The sequence below is a fragment of the Berghia stephanieae genome, chromosome 9 (assembly GCF_034508935.2).
Source record: "Berghia stephanieae isolate SIO BIC M18660-M18661 chromosome 9, UCSD_Bste_1.3, whole genome shotgun sequence".
In the NCBI taxonomy this organism is placed as follows: domain Eukaryota; kingdom Metazoa; phylum Mollusca; class Gastropoda; order Nudibranchia; family Aeolidiidae; genus Berghia; species Berghia stephanieae.
In genome coordinates this window covers 10,837,889-10,860,249 of record NC_088368.1, presented here as the reverse complement: position 1 = coordinate 10,860,249, position 22,361 = coordinate 10,837,889, and the positions used below count along the sequence as shown (strand labels likewise).

Below are 22,361 nucleotides of genomic sequence, written 5' to 3'. Positions count from 1 at the left end.
TCAGGATCATCGCTATCATCGTCGTCGTCGTTGTCTTGATTAGCAGTTCTGTTCTCCGTGGGCGTGACGAAAATGCCTTCAGCTGCCTGCCAGTAGTTTGCCTCCCTTGGTGATTTATAGGCACAGATTTCTTTCTGTCCGTTGATTGGTCGGCCGTACGTGTCGCCTGTGACATGAAGGTAGCTGGGGTAGAAATGGTTAAAGAAATGGATTATTGCTGAGAATGGATCAATAACAATTTTCTTTAAAACAAACAAAAAGATAAACTTTACACAGTAATAAAACAAATAATAATAAAAATAATAAACATATTTCTATACTGCCGGGTTTTTTAATAATAATAATAATAATAATAATAATAATAATAATAATAATAATAATAATAATAATATTAATAATAATAAAATGACGATTGTTACATTCAGCAAGCATAATGATATTTCCAAAAAATCAACACAAAATTCCAAAATAAACTCACTATTCTGTAGTTACATGCTTGATACGGAATCTTTCGTTTCTGCTCCAGTACTGAGAATTACAAACAATCACCCAGTTGTCCCCTGGAGGAAAAAAACACAAGTTAAGATGGAGAAAATCATTTGAAATTTAAATACAATTCTAAGCATTTTAGTAATAAAAAAAAAAATTTCTTTTAAAAGTAGTCCTTCAGAGCCATGAGGCCCATGGAGCCTGAGTTGATTCCCAGTTTCTATAGCTTGAACTGGACAATAGTAATTGCTTGCTACCCTTTGGATAGGATACTAGTCTATCGCAAAGTACTTTCCACCAGATCGAACACTAACAGACCCAGCTACCCAATCGCAGCAGGGTGGACAGAAAAAAATCTCGACTGCACCCGGGATCGATCTCTGTCCCTTTGATTGTGAAGCAAGTGATCTACTAACCGAGATATCGGGACGCCTAAGCATTTTAGTCAGGAATTATTATTTGTTTAGATTTAATAACTGTGATAATTATTCAAATTGTCAATTTAAAAACAACAAAAATTCAATTATATCAGATTCCATATCCCTGGCTACTTTGTGTCTTGTTTTGTCTTTATGTGATACAATGACCATTCTATCTAGTATTTTTTGTACTCTATTACTATTACTACTTGTCGTTACCATCACTATTAATTGGATGCAAGACTGTGTGTCTCTGTGATTGATATCAACATTTCTTTACTCGTGTGTGTTACTATGACCAATAGTACACTGTGTGTTGTGTGTTAAGCCCTTACACATGTAGCCTCTCGATGTAGTACTATTTTTATCCTCGGCTGGGTGTGACTTCTGGCCTGATACTATATTTTTGTGTGCTTTCTTTCACCACTTCACATCGTTATAACTTCATTTTAACAACTATGATCATCTACAAATTTATATCGCTAATTCTGGCAAATCATAGCTTTTTAGCCACCTACCTTGAGTCATTTAAATCTACTTTGTTCTTCTGTATACTTAATAATTGCTACTTAAATATTTCATACAGCCAAAACGTTAACGCCTTTGATTACTAATTATGAGCTAAACATTTACTCTTTAACTCTGCAATTTCCTATGATTGATTCTGTAGCATAACTCTTTAGTTTAGACTAATTCGTTCCTTCATACACGTCCTATGTTATTTGCATTAATTTGTTTAAATCATGAAGATGCACACCACTCGATCGGGTTCACTCACTTCAGTCTACGCATCACTTTACCTGGACCAGTGACATAGGTGCTTCCCCTGAGGTCCGCGCTAAATCTATTTTTAACTGCTATAGCTGATATTATGTGATTCTTCTGCCATTCTTTTCATTCATTCATTGATCCATTCATTGCTACTTGCCTATACAATACGATACAAAAGAATGATCTGTTCCATTGTTCCTGAATAAAGACTTCATCATTATACATCCTGGCCTTTGTTGTTTGATCGCCTCCACTACTCTGGAGTGGATGGGCTAGGACTCGGGTAGACTATGGTGTCTCTGGACTTGACTATGGTGTGTGCTCTTCGCTCATGAAATCAACTCCCTACTTCTTCTTCTGACACATGAAGTCATGCTACTATCACTAACAGTAACAGTAGTACTAAACTGTCACTTCATCTATCTTCCTCACTTGAGCACCACCGCCGCAGTTACAGTCTGGAACTCCTAAGTCGACCCCGGGACCGAATCCATCCACTCCCATGGCGTCTACACTCTCGCTGCCAATACTACTACTACCACTCACCGGCATCAACTACCCGGTTGTCTACCACTACACTTGTCGGCATCAACTACCCGGTTGTCTGACTATTACATATAGAGGGGTGAACAGTAACAGCGGTTGCAACACTCCAATTAGACCACTTCAGCACCAGTAAATCCAATTAGACCACTTCAGCACCAGTAAATCCAATTAGACCACTTCAGCACCAGTAAATCCAATTAGACCACTTCAGCACCAGTAAATCCAATTAGACCACTACAGCACCAGTAAATCCAATTAGACCACTTCAGCATCAGTAATCCAATTAGACCACTTCAGCACCAGTAAATCCAATTAGACCACTTCAGCACTAGTAAATCCAATTAGACTACTTCGGCATCAGTAAATCCAATTAGACCATTTCAGCACCAGTAAATCCAATTAGACCAGCACCAGTAAATCCAATTAGACCACTTCGGCACCAGTAAATCCGATTAGACCACTTCAGCATCAGTAATCCAATTAGACCAGCACCAGTAAATCCAATTAGACCACTTCGGCACCAGTAAATCCAATTAGACCACTTCAGCATCAGTAATCCAATTAGACCAGCACCAGTAAATCCAATTAGACCACTTCGGCACCAGTAAATCCAATTAGACCACTTCAGCACCAGTAAATCCAATTTGACCACTTCAGCACCAGTAAATCCAATTAGACCACTTCAGCACCAGTAAATCCAATTAGACCACTTCAGCACCAGTAAATCCAATTAGACCACTTCGGCACCAGTAAATCCAATTAGACCACTTCGGCACCAGTAAATCCAATTAGACCACTTCAGCACCAGTAAATCCAATTAGACCACTTCAGCACCAGTAAATCCAATTAGACCACTTCGGCACCAGTAAATCCAATTAGACCACTTCAGCATCAGTAATCCAATTAGACCAGCACCAGTAAATCCAATTAGACCACTTCGGCACCAGTAAATCCAACTAGACCACTTCAGCACCAGTAAATCCAATTAGACCACTTCAGCACCAATAAATCCAATGAGACCACTTCAGCACCAGTAAATCCAATTAGACCACTTCAGCACCAGTAAATCCAATTAGACCACTTCAGCACAGTAAATCCAATTAGACCACTTCAGCACCAAAAAATCCAATTAGACCAGCACCAGTAAATCCAATTAGACCACTTCAACACCAGTAAATCCAATTAGACCATTTCAGCACCAGTAAATCCAATTAGACCAGCACCAGTAAATCCAATTGGACCACTTCAGCACCAGTAAATCCGATTAGACCACTTCAGCACCAGTAAATCCAATTAGACCACTTCAGCACCAGTAAATCCAATTAGACCAGCACCAGTAAATCCAATTAGACGGGTGTGTCTTTTTTACGAAACCCGCCGAAACCCGCCGAAACCCTGCGAAACCCGCCGAAACCCGCCGAAACCCGATGAAACCCGATGAATCCCGACAAAGTTATGGGAAGTAGGTGGCTGTGGGGAGTGAACCTAGAACTCAGGGAAGTGTACACCATTGGGGAGTGAACCTGGGACTGGGTTTCGGCGGGTTTCGTAAAAAAGAACCAGTGCTTTTTTACGAAACCCGCCGAAACCCGGCGAAACCCGGCGAAACCCGACAATATACAGCAAAGTTATGGGAAGTAGACAACTGTGGGGAGTGAACCCGAGACTCAGGGAAGTGTACACCAGTCGGGAGTGAACATGAGACTAAGTTTATCGGCCGGTTTCGGCGGGTTTCGTAAAAAAGAATTAGTGCTTTATTACGAAACCCGCCGAAACCCGCCGAAACACGACAATATCCGGCAAAGTTATGGGAGTTTGGCAACAGTGGGGGGTGATCCTAGGAGTCAGGGAATTGCACACCAGTGGGGAGTTAACCTGGGACTGTGTAAAAAGGATATCAGTGGGAAATAAACCTGGGACTAAAGAGACATGGATAGCATTGAAAGTTGAAGCCGGATATGGGAATTGAGTACAGAGGAGAATGAACCTGACACTATAGAAGGTGGGCGCCAGTGGGGAGTGAACCTGGGATTCAGGGAATTGCACACCAGTGGGGAGTTAACCTGGGACTGTGTAAAAAGGATATCAGTGGGAAATAAACCTGGGACTAAAGGGAGATGGATACCATTGAAAGTTGAAGCCGGATATGGGAGTTGAGTACCAGAGGAGAATGAACCCGACACTATAGGAGATGGGCGCCAGTGTGGAGTGAACCTGGGACTCAGGGAAGTGCACACCAATTGGGAGTTAACCTTGGACTGTGGGAGATGGATAACTGTGGGTATCCGAGCCGAACTATAGGAGTTGGGTGCCAGAGGAGAATGAACCTGACACTAAAGAAGGTGGGCGCCAGTGGGGAGTGAACCTGGGATTCAGGGAATTGCACACCAGTGGGGATTTAACCTGGGAATATGTAAAAAGGATATCAGTGGAAAATAAACCTGGTACTAAAGGGAGATGGATACCATTAAAATTTGAAGCTTGGTATGAGAGTTTGGTACCAGAGGAGAATGAACCTGACACTAAAGGAGGTGGGCGCCAGTGGGGAGTGAACCTGGGACTATGTAAACAGGATATCAGTGGGAAATAAACCTTGGACTAAATGGACATGGATACCATTGAAAGTTGAAGCCGGATATGAGAGCTTGGTACCAGAGGAGAATGAACCTGACAAAAAAGGGGGTGGGCGCCAGTGGGGAGTGAACCTGGGACTATGTAAACAGGATATCAGTGGGAAATAAACCTTGGACTAAAGGGACATGGATACCATTGAAAGTTGAAACCGGATATGAAAGTTTGGTACCAGAGGAAAATGAACCTGACACTATAGGGGGTGGGCGCCAGTGGGGAGTGAACCTGGGACTATGTAAACAGGATATCAGTGGGAAATAAACCTTGGACTAAAGGGACATGGATACCATTGAAAGTTGAAACCGGATATGAAAGTTTGGTACCAGAGGAAAATGAACCTGACATTATAGGGGGTGGGCGCAAGTGGGGAGTGAACCTGGGACTATGTAAACAGGATATCAGTGGGAAATAAACCTTGGACTAAAGGGACATGGATACCATTGAAAGTTGAAACCGGATATGAAAGTTTGGTACCAGAGGAGAATGAACCTGACATTATAGGGGGTGGGCGCAAGTGGGGAGTGAACCTGGGACTATGTAAACAGGATATCAGTGGGAAATAAACCTTGGACTAAAGGGACATGGATACCATTGAAAGTTGAAACCGGATATGAAAGTTTGGTACCAGAGGAAAATGAACCTGACACTATAGGGGGTGGGCGCCAGTGGGGAGTGAACCTGGGACTATGTAAACAGGATATCAGTGGGAAATAAACCTTGGACTAAAGGGACATGGATACCATTGAAAGTTGAAACCGGATATGAAAGTTTGGTACCAGAGGAAAATGAACCTGACACTATAGGGGGTGGGCGCCAGTGGGGAGTGAACCTGGGACTATGTAAACAGGATATCAGTGGGAAATAAACCTTGGACTAAAGGGACATGGATACCATTGAAAGTTGAAACCGGATATGAAAGTTTGGTACCAGAGGAGAATGAACCTGACACAATAGGAGGTTGGCGCCAGTGGGGAGTGAACCTGGGACTATGTAAAAAGGATATCAGTAGGAAATAAATCTGGGACTAAAGGGAGGTGGATACCATTGGGAGTTAAAGCCGGATTTGGTAGTTGGGTACCAGAGGAGAGAGAAACCTGACACTATAGGAGGTGGGCGCCAGTGGGGAGTGAACCTGGGACTATGTAAAAAGGATATCAGTGGGAAATAAACCTGGGACTAAAGGGAGATGAATACCATTGAAAGTTGAAGCCGGATATGAGAGTTTGGTACCAGAGGAGAATGAACCTGACACTATAGGAGGTGGGCGCCAGTGGGGAGTGAACCTGGGACTATGTAAAAAGGATATGAGTGGGAAATAAACCTGGGACTAAAGGGAGATGAATACCATTGAAAGTTGAAGCCGGATATGAGAGTTTGGTACCAGAGGAGAATGAACCTGACACTATAGGAGGTGGGCGCCAGTGGTGAGTGAACCTGGGACTATGTAAAAAGGATATCAGTGGGAAATAAACCTGGGACTAAAGGGAGATGAATACCATTGAAAGTTGAAGCCGGATATGAGAGTTTGGTACCAGAGGAGAATGAACCTGACACTATAGGAGGTGGGCGCCAGTGGGGAGTGAACCTGGGACTATGTAAACAGGATATCAGTGGGAAATAAACCTCGGACTAAAGGGAGATGGATACCATTGAAAGTTGAAGCCGGATATGAAAGCTTGGTACCAGAGGAGAATGAACCTGACACAAAAGGGGGTGGGCGCCAGTGGGGAGTGAACCTGGGACTCAGGGAATTGCACACCAGTGGGGAGTTAACCTGGGAATATGTATAAAGGATATCAGTAGGAAATAAATCTGGGACTAAAGGGAGATGGATACCATTGGGAGTTGAAGCCGGATTTATTTCCCACGGATATTCTTTTTTAGATATTCACAGGTTAACTCCCCACTGGTGTGCAATTCCCTGACTCCCAGGTTCACTCCCCACTGGCGCCCACTTTTATAGTGTCAGGTTCATTCTCCTCTGGTAGCCAACTCCTATAGTTCGGCTCGGATACCCACAGTTATCCATCTCCCACAGTCCCAGGTTAACTCCAAATTGGTGTGCACTTCCCTGAGTCCCAGGTTCACTCCACACTGGCGCCCATCTCCTATAGTGTCAGGTTCATTCTCCTCTGGTACTCAACTCCCATATCCGGCTTCAACTTTCAATGGTATCCTTCTCCCCTTAGTCCCAGGTTTATTTCCCACTGACATCCTTTTTACACAGTCCCAGGTTAACTCCCCACTGGTGAGCAATTCCCTGAGTCCCAGGTTCACTCCCCACTGGCGCCCACCTTCTATAGTGTCAGGTTCATTCTCCTCTGGTACTCAACTCCCATATCTGGCTTCAACTTTCAATGGTATCCATCTCCCTTTAGTCCAGGTTTATTTTCCACTGATATCCTTTTTACACAGTCCCAGGTTAACTCCCCACTGGTGTGCAATTCCCTGACTCCCAGGATCACCCCCCACTGTTGCCAAACTCCCATAACTTTGCCGGATATTGTCGGGTTTCGGCGGGTTTCGTAATAAAGCACTAATTCTTTTTTACGAAAACCGCCGAAACCGGCCGATAACCTTAGTCTCAGGTTCACTCCCGACTGGTGTACACTTCCCTGAGTCTCGGGTTCACTCCCCACAGTTGTCTACTTCCCATAACTTTGCTGGATATTCTCGGGTTTTGCCGGGTTTCGGCGGGTTTCGGCGCGTTTCGTAAAAAAGCACTGGTTCTTTTTTACGAAACCCAGTCCCAGGTTCACTCCCCAATGGTGTACACTTCCCTGAGTTCTAGGTTCACTCCCCACTGCCACCTACTTCCCATAACTTTGTCGGGATTCGTCGGGTTCCGTCGGGTTTCGGCGGGTTTCGGCGGGTTTCGCAGGGTTTCGGCGGGTTTCGTAAAAAAGACACACCGCAATTAGACCACTTCAGCACTAGTAAATCCAATTAGACCACTTCAGCACCAGTAAATCCAATTAGACAACTACAGCACCAATAAATCCAATTAGACCACTACAGCACCAGTAAATCCAATTAGACCACTTCAGCACCAATAAATCCAATTAGACCAACACCAGTAAATCCAATTAGACCACTTCAGCACCAATAAATCCAATTAGACCAGCACCAGTAAATCCAATTAGACCACTTCAGCACCAATAAATCCAATTAGACCACTTCAGCACCATGCATTAATTTTATTTTCATCATAGGCATAAGGTAAAAAAAAAATAATATCATCTCTCAAAAAAAAAAACAACAAAGAACTATATTCAACTGCCTCATTCCCAGTTAAGGATCCCTGCCAGGACCATTAAAAACATCAATCCAGAACGAAGACAGAGAGCAAGATGGAAAGGGAAAACAAATATGTTACAGTGAATGACATAATCAGTTGGATGGTGAAAAGGTTTGAACTGAGATATTGCCAAGTTTAGTTAGAAGGTCAATTTTTTATCAAAAATGAGTTCTTGTCATAAATGATTAAATCAACCCTTTTTGTACATCTAAGCTTAATTTCACTTCTAATTTTTTTTACAGCTAGTCAAGTTTAAATTTGAGAAAAGTTGCTGGATACCTTTCCCATACATTTGACCATAACTTCATGAAAAATCACCCGATTTACTTCAAATAAAGATTGAAATGCTCTGGGGAGGATATTCTTTTAGAAAAAAAAAAATGCAAATCCAAAAGTTTCACCTTACGACTGATTATGTCATGCACTGACACATACAGGAGATATATGACACAGCAAGTGACCTCTATGCCTATCATAGGAGGTCAGAAGACCCCCAACCCATAGTGAAATTCTTTCTATTTTTCAATTCTCCAAAGTAGCTAAATTAAGGAGCAGGCACTGGTGTAAGATAAAGAACTGAACAAGCGTGTATGAAAGGTGCCAGACAAAGCAAGAAAGAAAAATACAAGAAAAAATAACCATCCCAAAAAATCAGATGACTCCACTGGGGATCGAACCTCAGACCTCCTGATTACTGTAATGTCTGACAGATAATCAGAAGGTCTGAGGTTCCATCCCAGTCGAGGTCAACTGGTTTTTTAAGGATGTTTTCTTTTCCTGCAATTTTCTTTCATGCTTTGTCTGGCACCGTTCATACAGACTTGTCCAGTTCTCTATCGCACTTATCAGCTGACACAGTACGTCACTTTCACCTTTGACCCTCCAACCAATCTTCTGTATTCATCAATACAACAAGCGTGTGCCTACCTTCGTCTCCCTCCCCATCATCACCAAAGGCAGACACTTCCAGATTGTGGGACAACGGAGATTGGAAATGATGACTGTGGAGATTGCGTCGAGTCGTCACGTGGGTCAAACGAACCGTCTGGCCGCATTTGATTGGAGTCCTGAAAATGAAATGATTAAAAGGAAACAAATTTTTAAAATTAAAATACATTTTTGCACAGATTGAAAATAAGACCAGAAAATCCTACATTTTGTATGGTGGTAAATAAAGATAAACTAAAATTAAAACAAAAATGAGATATCAGTTATAGTTATATAACACGCTACACCAAATGTGTTGGATATAACTATAACACGCTACACCAAATGTGTTGGATATAACTATAACACGCTACACCAAATGTGTTGGATATAACTATAACACGCTACACCAAATGTGTTGGATATAACTATAACACGCTACACCAAATGTGTTGGATATAACTATAACACGCTACACCAAATGTGTTGGATATAACTATAACACGCTACACCAAATGTGTTGGATATAACTATAACACGCTACACCAAATGTGTTGGATATAACTATAACACGCTACACCAAATGTGTTGGATATAACTATAAAACGCTACACCAAATGTGTTGGATATAACTATAACACGCTACACCAAATGTGTTGGATATAACTATAACACACTACACCGAATGTGTTGCATACAGCTCAGTGCTGATGGTGACAAAAAGTGAAAAAGTAGGAAATTGTTGAACGATTGCCTTTAAGCCCCATTTCTACTGCACTAAACCCCAATTTTAGAGCAACTGAGATGATAGACTATCATTGATACTCTAGCTAACTTCTGGAGAGTGGGAAACTGTACCTGTGTGTTCCACCACACATCAACTCTCTCATTGCTAGCACATTGTTTCCAGAAAATGTAATTTTAAAAGGAGGAAATTTCTCCTCTGGACTCCAAAATCGCAGATTTCCACGGATCCGAGGAAAACCATCAGCACTGATAACTATAACACACTACACCAAATGTGTTGCATATAACTATAACACACTACACCAAATGTGTTGCATATAACTATAACATGCGACACCAAATGTGTTGCATATAACTATAACACACTACACATGTGTGTTGAAAATAGAGATGAGTACCTCCTTTGTCATCAAAAAATTATTGTTGCTACTCATAATTACTTACAGTTGGTTTCTGATACAAATCCCTTTAAGACTCCTCTTTATTGGACTCTATCAATTTTGGCTGCATATCAGCCCCACTTCCAGTTAATAAAAAAATTTGCTTTGAAGTTGTCACATATGATTTCTTGGTCTGACCAAAATTAATCAAGACTGTTTTTAAAAGTATTTATAGACTGCAGTTATAACAAACGTTGATAGTAGTACTACTAGACTGCTACATGTGTTGGCAACTCTAAGGGCAAATCAATTTTTTCTCAGTGATGTTTTGACATGCTGACGGCAAATTTTCAATGGCCGACCTCTACAACATGGATGAATCATGTTGACATCAGACATCTTGTTTGATGGATTATCTATATTCCTTCATGGAATGCCTAGACGACGGGATCTCACTATGACAACATGGGTGATTCCTGTTGACATCAGACATCTTGTTTGATGGATTATCTATATTCCTTCATGGAATGCCTAGACGACGGGATCTCACTGTGACAACATGGGTGATTCCTGTTGACATCAGACATCTTGTTTGATGGATTATCTATATTCCTTCATGGAATGCCTAGACGACGGGATCTCACTATGACAACATGGGTGATTCCTGTTGACATCAGACATCTTGTTTGATGGATTATCTATATTCCTTCATGGAATACCTAGACGACGGGATCTCACTATGACAACATGGGTGATTCCTGTTGACATCAGACATCTTGTTTGATGGATTATCTATATTCCTTCATGGAATGTACAGGCGACGGGATCTCACTGTGACAACATGGGTGATTCCTGTTGACATCAGACATCTTGTTTGATGGATTATCTATATTCCTTCATGGAATGCCTAGACGACGGGATCTTATCGTGCCGTTGCGAAAGGGTGTAATTTTTTTTTTTTCATTGTTTTCTCAAAATATCTTTATAATACACATCTATGTCCTTTTATGTTGTATGTCATGAAAGTGACCTTTGACATCTTGTTTCACTTACCCTCTTTTACAAGCAGCTCCAGTTTTGGCCCTCACCTGCCAGTAGCTGTTGTGGTCATCGGATGCTGATACACCTGTAACAGACTGGAAAACGGAAAATACTGTAATACTACAACACTCCCAAGCTTACCGATTCAGCTTGTCCATTTCTACTTTTTAAGATTTATGTACGAATAGCACAAGTAATGAAATTCTGTTACTATTATTATTTTTTTTTTTCTTGGGAGGGGAGGGGGTCCCAATGGCTTTGTTGGTAGAGCACTCGCTTCACATACAAAGGGACCAAGATTGATCCCGGGTGCTTTGAGCACGTTTAGTGGATATTGCACTCTATAAAAGCTCAAAGCTCAAATATGGAAAGGTACTTATAACTTATAACTTGATAAATAACTGGGATCATTATGATTTGAGAGAAAATAAAATGTAAAGTGTTTTGTGCCGTTATGTAGTCTTGTGGTATGAAACTTACCTTCAAATCGGAAGGTCCTGGGTTTGAGTCCAGCTCGGAGCGGAGCATAGTAGAGTCCTTGGAAAAGACTCTTTACTCACATTCTCTCAATATACTCAGGTGTGAAATGAGTACCCGATCATTAACAGTGTTGTATCTGTCGGAAAAAACATTGTGTGTATCACCTAACAGGCGTCATGTCTCGTCCTACATGCTGTTTGCTAGGGACTCCTTGTAAAGCGCTTTGAGCACTTTTGGTGGATATTGCGCTATACAAAACTCACGTTTTTTGAGTTTTTAAAAATAAAATTCTAATTCACCTGTTGACCACTTCCTGAGCCGTATTTGACGTCATGAGAATGAAGTCGGACTTGACTTTCAGAGTTCAGTATTTTCAAAGCTGAACCACACGTTACAAAATCATATCCAAACCCTGTTGACAAAACAGAAAGAAAACAACAACAAAAAAACAAGTGGTCATTTGGGCAATATTACCATGATTATATTCTAAGGCATTGATATGGCTGGTTAATTGTGCGGCTATGTGGTCTAGTGGTATGACACTCGCTTTCGGATCGGAAGGTCCTGGGTTCGAGCCTCCCTTGGCGCATAGTTGAGTCCTAGGAGAAGGCTCTTTACTCACATTCTCTCACCGTACTCAGGTGTAAAATGAGTACCTGGCCGTTAACAGCGTTGTCTCTGTCCCAAAAATTTGTAATATCGCCTGATAGGCGTCATGTCTCGTCCTACATGTTATGTGTTGCTGTTGGCCAGGGACCCTTTGTAAAGCGCTTTGAGCACGTTTAGTGGATATTGCACTATATAAAAGCTCAAGTTTTTTTTTTTAATTAAGCATTGTGAAAATGTCAAACAATTGAGAGAGAGAGAGAGAGAGAGAGAGAGAGAGAGAGAGAGAGTGTGTGTGTGTGTGTGTGTGTGTAATATATATATACACAAATGATGCTTTTGTGGCAAGTTGCTATGCAGATACTCTGACCCTACACAAACCAACACTGACGACCCCTGAATGTCCCTGGAAATTAATTTTAGACTAACGATTATAAACAAGGAATACAATACAGAGAGATTAGAAAGCAGTTTCATATTTGCCATAGTAATCAACCAATTGATTGTGGGCAATCAAAATAAGAAGATATATATATATATATATATATATATATATATATATATAGAGAGAGAGAGAGAGAGAGAGAGAGAGAGAGAGAGAGAGAGAGAGAGGTGAGCCGGTGTTACCAATACTTAGCTTCTATACCAGGACAAATCATTCGTTTGGACAGAAAAATAAATAAAAAACTTACCGCTTACCGTCAAAAGCAGTTTAGATTTGAAGATACATTTGTTTTCTATCAAAAAACATTCGGTACTAGACAATCCTTGATGAATTTCAAAAGTTGTGTTTGAAATTATATCCTAAATATTTTCATGATTCATTCCTCGCTAAATCGTGTGTGTTTTTCGTCTGTCCAATGGTTGGTGCCCCCTAGTGCCTGCCGCCTGCCGCTCAAAACAAAGGTTTTTAAAAAAGTTTATTGAGAAAAAGATACGGAAAAAAGTGTCCCTAGATAGGTATGCAATTTGGTGCATAAGTGCAGTAAAAATTGGTGCGCAAAATTAATTCGTAGAGGATGCGAGACTGTGTGTGTGTGTGGTGTGTGTGTGTGTGTGAGTATGTGTGTGTGTGTCTCTTTCTTTCTTCCTTTTTTTTTGGGAGTGCCTACGTACACGGTAACGGGGCATCTGGCCTCAGGATCTATGTACACGTAAACCGGTTTACCGTTGCAACATTCTGTCAGTGATGGTCCTCGCTGTCGTGACCGCGCGCGCTCGTGTGTGTGTGTGCGTGTGTGTGTGAGTTGTTTTTTCTTAATCAAAACAATTTTAACCATTAACCCATTGCTTCTCAATGCGCCCGAATGCGCCCGCTGAAAAATACCTTCGATCTTTCCAATGCGCCCGGGCAGAAAGTGAAAGTAGATGGTATCGCTGCAACTCTTTTAACGGCAAAGGTTACTTCCGTAGCTTTGTGGAACTCTTATAAATAGAAAGTGCGAGAATGAAAGCGAAAGCAGCAATTTACCGTAGCGAAATATCTTGGATGAAACGAAAGTTACAGATTTTACAAACTTGTCAACAAAAGTCAGCTGTTTTGACAAACCAACTTCGTTTTTTTCAACAATGGCGTTTGATTTATTGAATTCCCTCTGCAATCAACGCAGTGTAGTTGATAATACAATTGATGACGAGGATTCAGGTGATGAATCAGATATAAACGTACAGTTTGAGGACATCGATAATGACAATGATAGTGAACAAAGTGACAGTGACAGTGATACTGAACCTGCACCCACAGAATGGTCAGACAACCTGCACAATGTGAATGTGGAACAATTTTCAGAATTTTCAGGTGTTGTGTTAGATTTTGACAGTATGAACAGCCCTCTAGAAGTGTTTGATTGTTTTTTCCCCCCTATTCTGTATGAGCATCTATCAGAACATACAAACCTTTATGTCAGGAGAAGAAAGGTGTCGATAAATACTGGAAGCCGTGTTCATCATTGGAGATACAAAAATACATGTATATCAATATAATGTTTGGCATTCATACATTGCCAGACATTAATCTCTACTGGTCTTCAAACCCTAAGTATAGAGTTCCAGCAGTGGCTGATGTGATGGGTAAGCAGAGTATATGAAAATAAATCAGTACATTCATGCAGCCGATACGTCCGATGTTGTTGCTGTTCAGCAAGACCCTGTCTTCAAAGTAAGACCTATCATTGATGAAATTCGCAGCAAGTTAAAACTCTTTATAAACCAGCAGAAGCGATAAGTATCGATGAGGCAATGGTGAAATTCAATGGCCGCCTTCACTGGAAGCAATATCTACCAAGCAAGCCATCGAAATATGGAATAAAAATTTGGTGTGCTGCAGAAGCGAAGACGGGCTACCTCCTAAATTTTTCCATATATACGGGGAAGCAAGATGGCGTTAGAAATGGTCTGGGACACCATGTAGTGATGAATGTTGGAGTGGACTACCTAAACCAATATCATGCATTTTACATTGACAATTTTTTTAGTTCCGTAAAGCTTGCGGAGGACTTGCTGCTGAATAAAACCTATGTTTGCGGAACAATGAGAAAAAACCATGTGGGATGGCCGCTGAAGGACAAAAAAATTTTAAAAGGTGAAACATTGATCAAACAAAAAGGAAATCTTGTTGCGACATCCTGGTTTGATAAAAGAGAGGTCAATATTTTGTCCACCAACTGTAATCCAACCACCACAACTGTTACTCGGTCATCCAGGCGCGGGAGAGTTGAGGTTGATATTCCGACCCCAGTGGCAAAGTATAACGACAATATGGGTGGAGTGGACCTTGCCGATCAGTACCGCTCATACTATCAAGTGGGTAGAGCATCAAAAAAATGGTGGAGGTATATTTTCTGGTTTTTAGTCCAAACGGCGATGATCAACTCCTTTCTCGCGTTAAAATCGGCGGCTAGAATAGTAGAAACCCGCTCATCAACTTGCAGACACCTTTTGTTCAGAATGAAAGTGTTGGAGGACTTGCTAATTAGAGCAGGAGCCGTTAACTCAGTTCCAAGAGCCCCTTCTGAGCAACCATCAGTTTCATCAAGCGTTACCTCATTAGACAAACACAAGAGCGTGAGAATTCCGGGACGTAAAAAACGCTGCTATCAGTGCGCTGAGGAAAAACGTAAAACTCCATCCAACAGAACCCCAGAAACTGTGAATGGCTGTGTTGTTTGCAATGTACACTTGTGTGAAGGCAAATGCTTTGCCAAATTCCACAAATATCAGTAAATATTAAAAAAATATCAACTCAAAAAAACAAACAAAGACAAAATTTGGGGGTAAATATTGTTTATTTTCTCTTTGATAATTTTATTTTCATGGAAGCGGTGTTAAAATCAATAAATGTTGCATATCATTGCAAAGGAAATTCATTTCTGAATTTCACTGTATTTTTTGTTTAAATAAAAGTTGAAAAATAACAAAGTTATGAATTTTTCAAAATTGTTGGGTGATCGTGCTGTAAGAGTTATCTCCCTGCCCTTGAGAGTTGAGCATAACTTGACCTAGATTTCTTTGAGAAGCAATGGGTTAATGGCGAGATTCCATCTTACACTCCACAAACTCCAGATCTTAGTCTTAATGTTATCATTAAAAGACAAGCTTTGCGATTTATAGTTTAATTGAAGCCCGAGTCGAAATATACTCTTACTACTGCTCTCTTGGTGGAAACGATTTATTCTGCATAAGCAATCTGGAGAAAAAAATCAGTGTACTGTAAAAGGTTAAAATTTCACGAAGTACGCTCCGTGAACACCGCTGTAACAATCCTTTGATCTACGTCATCAGGCAACCCATTGTTTCTTTCATCTTTTCCCATTCCCCCTTACTATCCCCCCATCCCCCCGCCCATCTCTCTCTCTCTCTCTCTCTAATCACTCTCTCTCTCTCACTCTCTCTCTCTCTCTTGTCATAATGTTATCCCTTCCCCTTCCCATCTCAATGTAAAATGAAAACGTTCTGTTGTTTGCAGATACATGTATGATTGTTTTGTTTTCTCTCTCTCACTAGGCTAGGATTAAAAACCAAGACATCAGGTAATGGGTGTCTAATGCCAAAGTATAGATTCTCTCTTTGGCCAATTTAGTCACGCATGTGGCAGTCCAGCTATTTACTATGTTCTGCCTATACCACACAATAAGTGGGATTTTGGGGGGTGGGTACGAAAGAAATCAAGGTCATAAGTAACCGTGCACAAGAGCTGTATAGGGAATTGGTTTCTGGGGGTCTTGCAAATACCAAATATTTTATGGAAAGCTCTTTCGAACTCCAAGACGTCTGGTTTGTTTTGCTATCTTGGAACAAACGAAACAGAGATGTCTTGATGTGTGGCCTAGTTGTCTGATTTTGTGACCTGGATGTAAGGTTTTGTGACTTAGATGTATCCTTTTGTGTGTGCAAGCCATGCGGGTAAGTACAGCGATTGCTTGCCAGTTGAGGAAAAAAAAAGGAAGAAGCAGCGTATCCACATTTGAAAAACAAAACAACAAAAAAACTGAAAAAACAAAACAACTTAACCTTTTAAAGGCGAATATCAATCTTACTTGGACCAAAAATAAAATCTTACCGTTTTCATCAAAAGACAAAAAACAAATTACAATTTAAAAACTTGAGCTTTTATATAGAGCAATATCCACCCAACGTGCTCAAAGCGCTTTTTATCAATATTCTTACTGCTCTTATGGTGGAAACGTTTTTTTTTCTGCGTTAAAAAATAATATAAATGAAGACTATTATTTGAAAAACAAAAAAATCAGTGTCACTGGCAAAGGGTTAATTGCAGTACTCCTGCATCCTGTGAGACTCCTACGGCACTTGCTAATCATAAAAAAGGAAATAGCAGCAATCAACAATACTAAGGTGAAAAAAAAAGTGGGTGGGGGGGGGGGGGGAGAGCAAACCCAGTAGCAATGCAACCTTTTAGCGGCGAAATTCGATCTTTGACCTAACACCAAATCTTCTATCATCAAAAGACAAGTAACGGCAAAACTATTATAGACAATTGAAGTCTGAGTTGCGATAGTCTGACTACTCTCTTGGTGGAAACGCTGTATTCCCTGTTAACAATAATAAAGATAAAAGCAAACTACTATCTAAAAGCAAAAAATTAGCTTCGCTGTTAAGGGGTTAAGAACACCTGCAACTGCCAGCATCCTTGAGATGCTCTACGTCACCAAGGTCACCAATCGACACGTCTCCCTCTCATCGGCATGCACCCCCCCCCCCCCCCTCTCCACTCTTTCAAGGTGGTGGTGGCGGTGGATAAAAAAGGCCTTTTTCTCTTTCATTCAATCAACTGGTCTGCTGGTGGACCCTAGGCCTCTCTACAAGTACAAGAAATAATACTCACTTTTTTTCTGCTCCAACGAAAATATCTACCCCCCACCGGTCTAATTATTTGTAGCAGACGTCAAATTTCTCAAAATGGTCACGTGACACTGTAAAAACAACACAGGAAGTCCATGAAAGCTTATTTACGGCATTTCCTTTGAACAGTGTAAACAACAAAATTTCGTTTTCATTCGACTCAACGGGTCAGATTGGCCGGTATTTTTTTAACGAACTAAAGTTCTGAAAAATCAAAATGTTTCTTAGAAAGTTGAAAGATGCTAGTTTTTGAAGAGGTAGGTTTTTTTAAAAAAGCTTTATATTTTACGTGAATGCATGCTCAAGGCGAGTTGGACGTGCAGCGGAGGTTGGTCGGCCAAAGGCCCACCTCTCTATATATGTGTGTGTGTGTGTGTGTGCGTGTGTGTGTATAGTGTATGTGTGTGTGTGTGTGTGAGGGAGTGAGAGGACCTAATCAAAAGTAAATCGATAATAATTGAATGAATCCACCTATCCCTAAGATTATGTGAGGCAGGTAGGGTGGCTTAAAATGTATGATTGAGATCAAAATGGGAGTGGTGGCTGGCTGGTGACAGTGACAGTAGTTCAGTAAAAGTTCTGTAGTAGTCTGTAGTTGACCGGTGCCGGTACGGTAAATTAAAGATGAGCAACGTTCATAATTAAAACTGAAAGTAGAAACGTTGATTAATATTCATACACTACTTACGAGAACTTGATATTTGATCAATTAAAGGGATGATCAACACAGTGAATAATGTTTGAGACCACATTATGACTCCCGTTTCAGGCTTGTTATAACGGTAAAATTTCGTTGAATAGCTGTTCTCCACGTAAGGGTTGATTTTTAACCCATTTGTTATTTCAGATTTCGGAGAGTTCTTGTTATTATAAGTCGGTTGCGTCGGTTGTCAATCTTTTCGCTTTTTAGTTTTATCTTTTAGTTTTAAAGAGATGCTACGCTATTATGATAATGATGATGATGATGATAATGGTGATTATCGGACATTATCATCATCATCATCATCATCATCATCATCATCATCATCATCATCAGCATCACCATTATCCATGTGACATTCATCATCATCAAAACAAATATATAATCTCTACCTGTAGCTAAAAAGATATCCTCCTCCTCCTCCTCCTCCTCCTCCTCCTCCTCGTCGTCGTCGTCATCGTTCTCCGTTTCTTCCTCTTCATCATCCTCCCCCTTTTCTTCTTCTCCTCCTCCTCCTCCTCCTCCTCCTCCTCCTCCTCCTCCTCCTCCTCCCCCTTTTCCTCCTCCTCTTCTTCTTCTTCTTCTTCTTCTTCTTCTTCTTCTTCTTCTTCTTCTTCTTCTTCTTCTTCTTCTTCTTCTTCTTCTTCTTCTTCTTCTTCTTCTTCTTCTTCTTCTTAGTGTTGCATACGAACGTGTGTGTGTGTGGGGGGGGGGGGGGGAAGCAGAGGGGGTATGTGTTTTCTATTTGCGTGAATAAACAAATAACACGGCATTTGAGTATTGATGGTAGAGCATTGAACGTGTATAGTCTGTTTTACATACTTGAGTGAGAACTAATCACTGCCGGGCAGTTTAAAAAATAATAAGAGAGCTGAGTGACGTCAATTTCGTTCCTTCTGTTGCCACTCCATAAATATCCCGTCTCTGGATTTCTGTACCGGATCAGACTATGAACGTGGTTTTTTGTTGTTATGATTGATCTGGCCGACAGAATAGGTGAGTATTCCACACATACCTTCACCTATCACGATGAAAGAGGATTGAATACACATCACCTTACTGCTTGAAATCAAAACAGAAAACGGTCGGTATTCGTGTTGTCATTTGTCTGCCTCCCGGCTGTTTTTTAGTTTTGAACTGTTACTCGGACTGTCCGTTTAAATGCAAGTCATATTATCGCTACATTTCTTTAACTGCAAGTCCTGCAATAACCATAAACGGTTATAGTCTGAAAGAGGGACTTTAATGAACACTAATCACCAAACTGGCGTTATAAAACAACAATAACAAAGAGCCGGGTGTCGTCAACATCATTCTTTCTATAGATAGTATGCGCTTGGCTAAGAAGATCACAACATTGCCATCCGGAAGTATAAAGGACCAACACACAAAACTATGTGTAACCTTGATCCTTTATAGTCTGGTTGATACAGTTCAGTGAGAATTACTTATAAACGCGGATGGCAAAAAACAATAATAAAGACCAGAGTGACGTCATCTTCGTTCTATCTATACGGCTGCATCAGTGCGTCAGATCCGTTTGAACGCAAATCCAGTGACATTTCATGTTATCATCTTTGGACCTGGAGACAAGCGTAATTTGATGTTCGGGTGTAACATGAATGGAACTCTTACAATTGGTCGCCGAGAGTTTAAACCAACAATTACAGTACAGCAACAACAACATCGACATCACCACCACCACCACCACCACCACCAACAACAACAACAACAACAATAACAACAGCAACAACAACGACAACAATAATAATAACAACAACAACGACGACAACTACAACAACAACACAATAAATATCAACAAAGGGTAAATTAAAACAAACAAAAAGAAAAAGAACCAAAATAATAATAATAATAATAATAATAATAATAATAATAATAATAATAATAATAATAATAATAATAATAATAATAATAATAATAATAATAATAATAATAATAATAATAATAATAATAAATATCAACAAGCAACACAAAAAAAAAAAGAAAGAAAAAGACCAGAACAAAACAACGACATAAACAAAACAAAAGTCAAACAAAACAAAATAATTAGATTAAAATGAGCTTAATTTTGTTTCGCGCAATATCCACTTAACATGCTCAATGCGATTAAAAAGGTGTCATAATTCCCAAGCCAGCTAAAATACAATGTAGGAAAACCCATGACATGATGCCTTTGTGGCGCGATGACATTCGTCCCACCAAATCCAAGCATCAGTAACACACTGAAAAGTCACCTGGAACAACTACAAAACACGTCGAACTTCTACGTCATGGCACAAGATCGAACGGCGAGAGCTCGGGTGGTCGCTGGTTCGGAGAGTAAGTAAGTGGCGCAATTACAATTTTCTCCAGAGATAACAACGCTGTTACTGGTCAGGTACTCATTCTACACCTGAGTGTAGTGAGACAATGTGAGTGAATTCTTGCCAAAAGACACCATTTTGCGCCGTTAATGGGGGACTCGAACTGTTGCTCAAAGCTCAGGGTTGAGTATTACAACGACTAGACAAGAAACGTAGCTGGAAAAAAAAAAAAAAAGATCTACAGATAGTGTGCGCTTGGTTAAGAAGCTCACAACATTGTCATCCGGATGTATAGATAGAATGAAGTTGCCGTCACTCGGGTCTTTGTTATTGTTTTTTGCCATCCACGTTTATGAGTAATTCTCACTTAACTGTATTATCCAGACTATAAACGTTCATGGTTACAGAGAATTTTGTGTGTTGGTCCGTTATACTTCCGGGTGGCAATGTTGTGAGCTTCTTAGCCAAGCGCATACTATCTATATCTGACCAACGCACAAAACTGTGTAACATTGAAGGTTTATAGTCTGGTACAGTTTAGTGATAATTCTCATAAACGCTGATGGCAAAAAATAAAAACGATAAGAAAGACTTAAGTGACGTCATACTACCTAAAGTCTGATTGAAAAGAACTGCTCATAAAAATGGCTGGCTAAAAACAATAACAAAGAGCGGAGTGACGTCAATTTAACGTCAAATTAACGTCACTCATCTCTTTGTTGCTGGAGGATGCTCTGAACTTTTTGGTGAGACGCAAAGGGCCAATCGTCTGATTGACATATAGATAAAACGAAGATTACGTCACTCAGGTCTTTGTTATTGTTTTTTGTCATCCATCTTTATGAGTAATTCTCACTAAACTGTATTAACTATATTATACGTTCAAGGTTACACATAATTTTTTGTGTTAGTTCGTTATATTTCCAGATGGCAATGTTGTGAGATTCTTAGCCAAGCGCACAGCTTCTATATTTTAGTGAGAACACTAATCACCCAAAATGGTGGTCGCAAAACAATAACAAAGAGCTGGGTGACACCGTAACTATCGGAACAATGGCCGACGCCCTTATTAAATGTTTCTCCGAGTGTATCCAGAGGAAAAAAACACAAACATTATAAATCTGATCATGTTTTGACTTTTACACATTCTGATCACAAGACATATGAAAAGTTCTAGCCAGCATGAAGAGTAAAAAGTACCGATTTTCTTGTTTTAGAATCACGATGGTCGCCGTTACTGGGCGACGTGACATCCGACTATTGAATCCAATTCGCGTAAAAACGAACCCTGCCTTTAAAGGGGTAACAAGAATGTTGTATTGACTTAGCTTTAAGGATTTGGGAGGAAAATCTCGGTTTTCCCTTCCTTGTTTGGTTGGTTTCCGCTTTGTCGTGCTGTGTGTCATGATGGCTTGAGATGTGTTGGTGATGGTTGTCTCTTTCGGTAGTGGTGGTGGTGGTGGTAATGATGATGATGACGATGGTGGTGATGGTGGTGGTGGTGGTGGTGGTGGTAGTGGTGGTGGTAATGATGATGATGATGACGATGGTGGTGATGGTGGTGGTGGTGATGGTTGTCTCTTTCGGTAGTGGTGGTGGTGGTGGTGGTAATGATGATGATGACGATGGTGGTGATGGTGGTGG

At 40.6% G+C, this 22,361-nt stretch overlaps 1 protein-coding gene across 1 annotated transcript; it reads right to left on the bottom strand.

Moving 5' to 3' along the window:
• On the bottom strand, positions 1–18,520 carry LOC144979670 (stromal cell-derived factor 2-like; the record flags this gene model as incomplete). The annotated part of the gene is given in 6 exon segments (XM_078926519.1): positions 1–183; positions 479–560; positions 9,082–9,221; positions 11,262–11,344; positions 12,029–12,141; positions 18,382–18,520. Coding segments are annotated over 6 exon segments (665 nt in total), but the record flags the coding sequence as incomplete, so codon positions are not given.
• Positions 18,521–22,361: the final 3,841 nt, after the last annotated feature.